We start from the raw sequence: 4,879 nt of genomic DNA, 5'->3' as shown, positions 1-4,879 counted from the left end.
TGTGTGTGTGTGTGTGTGTGTGTGTGTGTGTGTGTGTGTGTGTGTGTGCAGGTACAGGACCACTAAAGACATCATCCTCCCGTTCAGAGTCATCCCTCTGGTCAGAGAAGTGGGGAGAACCAAACTGGAGGTCAAAGTGGTGATCAAATCCAACTTCAAGTCGTCTCTGCTCGCTCAGAAGATCGAGGTATGGTCTCACACACACACACACACACACACACACACACACACCTGTCAGTTAAGTGTACCTCCCCTCTCCCTTCAGGTCCGGATCCCGACCCCTCTGAACACCAGCGGGGTCCAGCTCATCTGCATGAAGGGAAAAGCCAAATACAAAGCCAGCGAGAATGCCATCGTGTGGAAGTAAGAGTTAAGAGTGTGTGTATTAACTGTGTGTATTAACTGTGTGTATTAACTGTGTGAGTGTGTGTATTAACTGTGTGAGTGTGTGTATTAACTGTGTGAGTGTGTGTATTAACTGTGTGAGTGTGTGTATTAACTGTGTGTATTAACTGTGTGTATTAACTGTGTGAGTGTGTGTATTAACTGTGTGAGTGTGTGTATTAACTGTGTGTATTAACTGTGTGAGTGTGTGTATTAACTGTGTGAGTGTGTGTATTAACTGTGTGTATTAACTGTGTGAGTGTGTGTATTAACTGTGTGTATTAACTGTGTGAGTGTGTGTATTAACTGTGTGAGTGTGTGTATTAACTGTGTGTATTAACTGTGTGAGTGTGTGTATTAACTGTGTGAGTGTGTGTATTAACTGTGTGTATTAACTGTGTGAGTGTGTGTATTAACTGTGTGTATTAACTGTGATTGTGTGTATTAACTGTGTGTGATGTGTGTTGTGTGTATTAACTGTGTGAGTGTGTGTATTAACTGTGTGTATTAACTGTGTGAGTGTGTGTATTAACTGTGTGTGTTGTGTGTATTAACTGTGTATTAACTGTGTGTGATGTGTATTGTGTGTATTAACTGTGTGTGTTGTGTGTATTAACTGTGTGTATTAACTGTGTGTATTAACTGTGATTGTGTGTATTAACTGTGTGTGATGTGTGTTGTGTATTAACTGTGTGAGTGTGTGTATTAACTGTGTGTATTAACTGTGTGTATTAACTGTGTGAGTGTGTGTATTAACTGTGTGTGTTGTGTGTATTAACTGTGTATTAACTGTGTGTGATGTGTATTGTGTGTATTAACTGTGTGTGTTGTGTGTATTAACTGTGTGTATTAACTGTGTGTGTTGTGTGTATTAACTGTGTGTGTTGTGTATTGTGTGTATTAACTGTGTGTGATGTGTATTGTGTGTATTAACTGTGTGTGTTGTGTGTATTAACTGTGTGTATTAACTGTGTGTGTTGTGTATTGTGTGTATTAACTGTGTGTATTAACTGTGTGTGTTGTGTATTGTGTGTTGTGTGTATTAACTGTGTGAGTGTGTGTATTAACTGTGTGTTGTGTGTATTAACTGTGTGAGTGTGTGTATTAACTGTGTGTGATGTGTATTGAGTGTATTAACTGTGTGTGTTGTGTGTATTAACTGTGTGTATTAACTGTGTGTATTAACTGTGTGTGTTGTGTGTATTAACTGTGTGTATTAACTGTGTATTAACTGTGTGTGTTGTGTGTATTAACTGTGTGTGTTGTGTGTATTAACTGTGTGTATTGTGTGTATTAACTGTGTGTGTTGTGTATTGTGTGTATTAACTGTGTGTGTTGTGTGTATTAATTGTGTGTATTAACTGTGTGTGTTGTGTGTATTAACTGTGTGTATTGTGTGTATTAACTGTGTGTGTTGTGTATTGTGTGTATTAACTGTGTGTATTAACTGTGTGTGTTGTGTGTATTAACTGTGTGTGTTGTGTATTGTGTATATTAACTGTGTATTAATTGTGTGTATTTTTTGTATTAACTGTGTGTATTGTGTGTATTAACTGTGTGTGTTGTGTATTGTGTGTATTAACTGTGTGTGTTAACTGTGTGTATTAACTGTGTGTGTTAACTGTGTGTATTAACTGTGTGTATTAACTGTGTGTATTAACTGTGTGTGTTGTGTATTGTGTGTATTGACTGTGTGTGTTGTGTATTGTGTGTATTAACTGTGTGTATTAACTGTGTGTATTAACTGTGTGTGTTGTGTGTATTAACTGTGTGTGTGTGTGTGTGTGTGTGTGTGTATTGTGTTTATTAACTGTGTGTATTAACTGTGTGTGTTGTGTGTATTAACTGTGTGTGTGTGTGTGTGTGGAGGATAAAGCGCATGGCGGGGATGAAGGAGTCTCAGATCAGCGCAGAGATCGAGCTGCTGCCGACCAACGATAAGAAGTGGGCTCGACCTCCGATCTCCATGAACTTCGAGGTGAGAGTCAGCTGATCAGACCAATATAAACGATATCAGACCGATATAAACAATATCAGACCGATATAAACGGGATCAGATCGATATAAACGATACCAGACCGATATAAACGATACCAGACCGATATAAACGATATCAGATCGATATAAACGATATCAGATCGATATAATCGGTATCAGATCGATATAAACGATACCAGACCGATATAAACGATATCAGATCGATATAATCGGTATCAGATCGATATAAACGATATCAGACCGATATAAACGGTATCAGACCAATATAAACAATATCAGACCGATATAAACAATATCAGGCCGATACGAACGATATCAGACCGATATAAACGATATCAGACCGATATAAACGGTATCAGACCAATATAAACAATATCAGACCGATATAAACAATATCAGGCCGATACGAACGATATCAGACCGATATAAACGATATCAGACCGATATAAACGGTATCAGACCGATATAAACGATATCAGACCGATATAAACAATATCAGACCAATATAAACAATATCAGACCAATTTAAACGGTATCAGACCAATATAAACGATATCAGACCAATATAAATGATATCAGACCATTATAAACAATATCAGACCGATATCAGACCAATATAAACGATATCAGACCGATATCAGACCAATATCAACGATATCAGACCGATATAAACGATATCAGACCGATATAAACGATATCAGACCGATATAAACGGTATCAGACCGATATAAACGATGTCAGACCGATATTAGACCAATATCAACGATATCAGACTGATATAAACGATATCAGACCGATATAAATGATATCAGACCGATATAAACGGTATCAGACTGATATGAACGGTATCAGACCGATATCAGACCAATATAAACGATATCAGACCAATATAAACGATATCAGATGATATAAACGATATCAGACCAATATAAACGATATCAGACCGATATAAACAATATCAGACGATATATTTGACTGTTTAAATTTGATTACATAATTATCACAGTATCATTTAGTTTTTAATAAACTTTCAGCTGTTTCAGAATCTTCATCACTGAATCCTTTTACAAGTTTCATATTTCATTCTGATCAATCAATCAATCAGTCAATCAATTTTTATTTGTATAGCGTCAACTCATAACAAGTGTTATCTCAAGACACTTTACAAAAAGCAGGTAAAAGACCTTACTCATTGTTATGTTACAAAAAGCAGGTAAAAGACCTTACTCATTGTTATGTTACAAAAAGCAGGTAAAAGACCTTACTCATTGTTATGTTACAAAAAGCAGGTAAAAGACCTTACTTATTGTTATGTTACAAAAAGCAGGTAAAAGACCTTACTCATTGTTATGTTACAAAAAGCAGGTAGAAGACCTTACTCATTGTTATGTTACAAAAAGCAGGTAAAAGACCTTACTTATTGTTATGTTACAAAAAGCAGGTAAAATACCTTACTTATTGTTATGTTACAAAAAGCAGGTAAAAGACCTTACTCATTGTTATGTTACAAAAAGCAGGTAAAAGACCTTACTCATTGTTATGTTACAAAAAGCAGGTAAAAGACCTTACTCATTGTTATGTTACAAAAAGCAGGTAAAAGACCTTACTCATTGTTATGTTACAAAAAGCAGGTAAAAGACCTTACTCATTGTATCATTAACATGTACAAACTGTCTCTTTCTCTCTCTCTGTCTCTCTCTCTTTCAGGTGCCGTTCGCTCCATCCGGTCTGAAGGTTCGTTATCTGAAGGTGTTTGAGCCGAAGTTGAACTATAGTGATCATGATGTCATTAAATGGGTTCGTTACATTGGACGGAGTGGCATCTATGAGACCCGCTGCTGACCCCGCCCCCAGCCTGTGACATCACCTTGTGTGTGTGTGTGTGTGTGTGTGTGTGTGTGTGTGTGTGTGTGTGTGTGTGTGTGTGTGTGTGTGTGTGTGTGTGTGTGTGTGTGTGTGTGTGTGTGTGTGTGTGTGTGTGTGTGTGATGTGTTAAACATTCCTGCTGTTTGAAGACGTCTCTCTGAACATTGTGATAAACTCCTACATTTCCCATAATGCACCTTGATGGTGACTTCCCCCTCCAGTTAATGTAACCAGACTGTACATGTTGGTGTTGTGGTCTTATGACATCACAGTGACATCATCGGGCCATGATGACATCATACAGCACCTGGACATCAGATTACCCAGCATGCATCAGTGTGTGTGTGTTGTCGGATTGTGTGTCTTTTTAATAAAACCTACAGACTGATTCTGATTGGCTCTTGTTTTTTTTTACGGTCTCTCTGCTCCTAATGATGACGTTCAGTTTGTACCCAGGTCATACTCTGTCCACAGGGGGCGCTACAGGCTGAGAGCTCACCTTCAAATGAGGGGAGAAACAACAAGTTTAAAATGATTCATTAACAAACTAAAGACCAAACTTCTATAAAACACAAAACAAAAGAGAAGACAATCTAAGGTCACAGACTAACAAACAATAAGCTAACAATAA

General features: G+C 37.4%; 1 protein-coding gene across 1 annotated transcript in view; it reads left to right on the top strand.

Annotated features, from left to right (window-relative positions):
* The window catches only part of LOC109979402 (AP-2 complex subunit mu-B), a gene marked incomplete at its 5' end in the record, with an annotated part of 17,387 nt that extends 12,750 nt beyond the window's left edge, over window positions 1–4,637 (top strand). Inside the window, 4 exon segments of the mRNA XM_065952343.1 lie at window positions 52–187; window positions 266–363; window positions 2,254–2,362; window positions 4,090–4,637. Of these exon segments, the coding sequence (XP_065808415.1) occupies window positions 52–187; window positions 266–363; window positions 2,254–2,362; window positions 4,090–4,224 (478 nt within the window).
* Between the last annotated feature and the right edge of the window lie 242 nt (window positions 4,638–4,879).

This window comes from Labrus bergylta, unplaced genomic scaffold (genome assembly GCF_963930695.1).
Source record: "Labrus bergylta unplaced genomic scaffold, fLabBer1.1 SCAFFOLD_160, whole genome shotgun sequence".
Lineage (NCBI taxonomy): Eukaryota > Metazoa > Chordata > Actinopteri > Labriformes > Labridae > Labrus > Labrus bergylta.
Note: the sequence above shows the minus strand (reverse complement) of the source record. Positions and strands in the feature narration are given on the sequence as shown.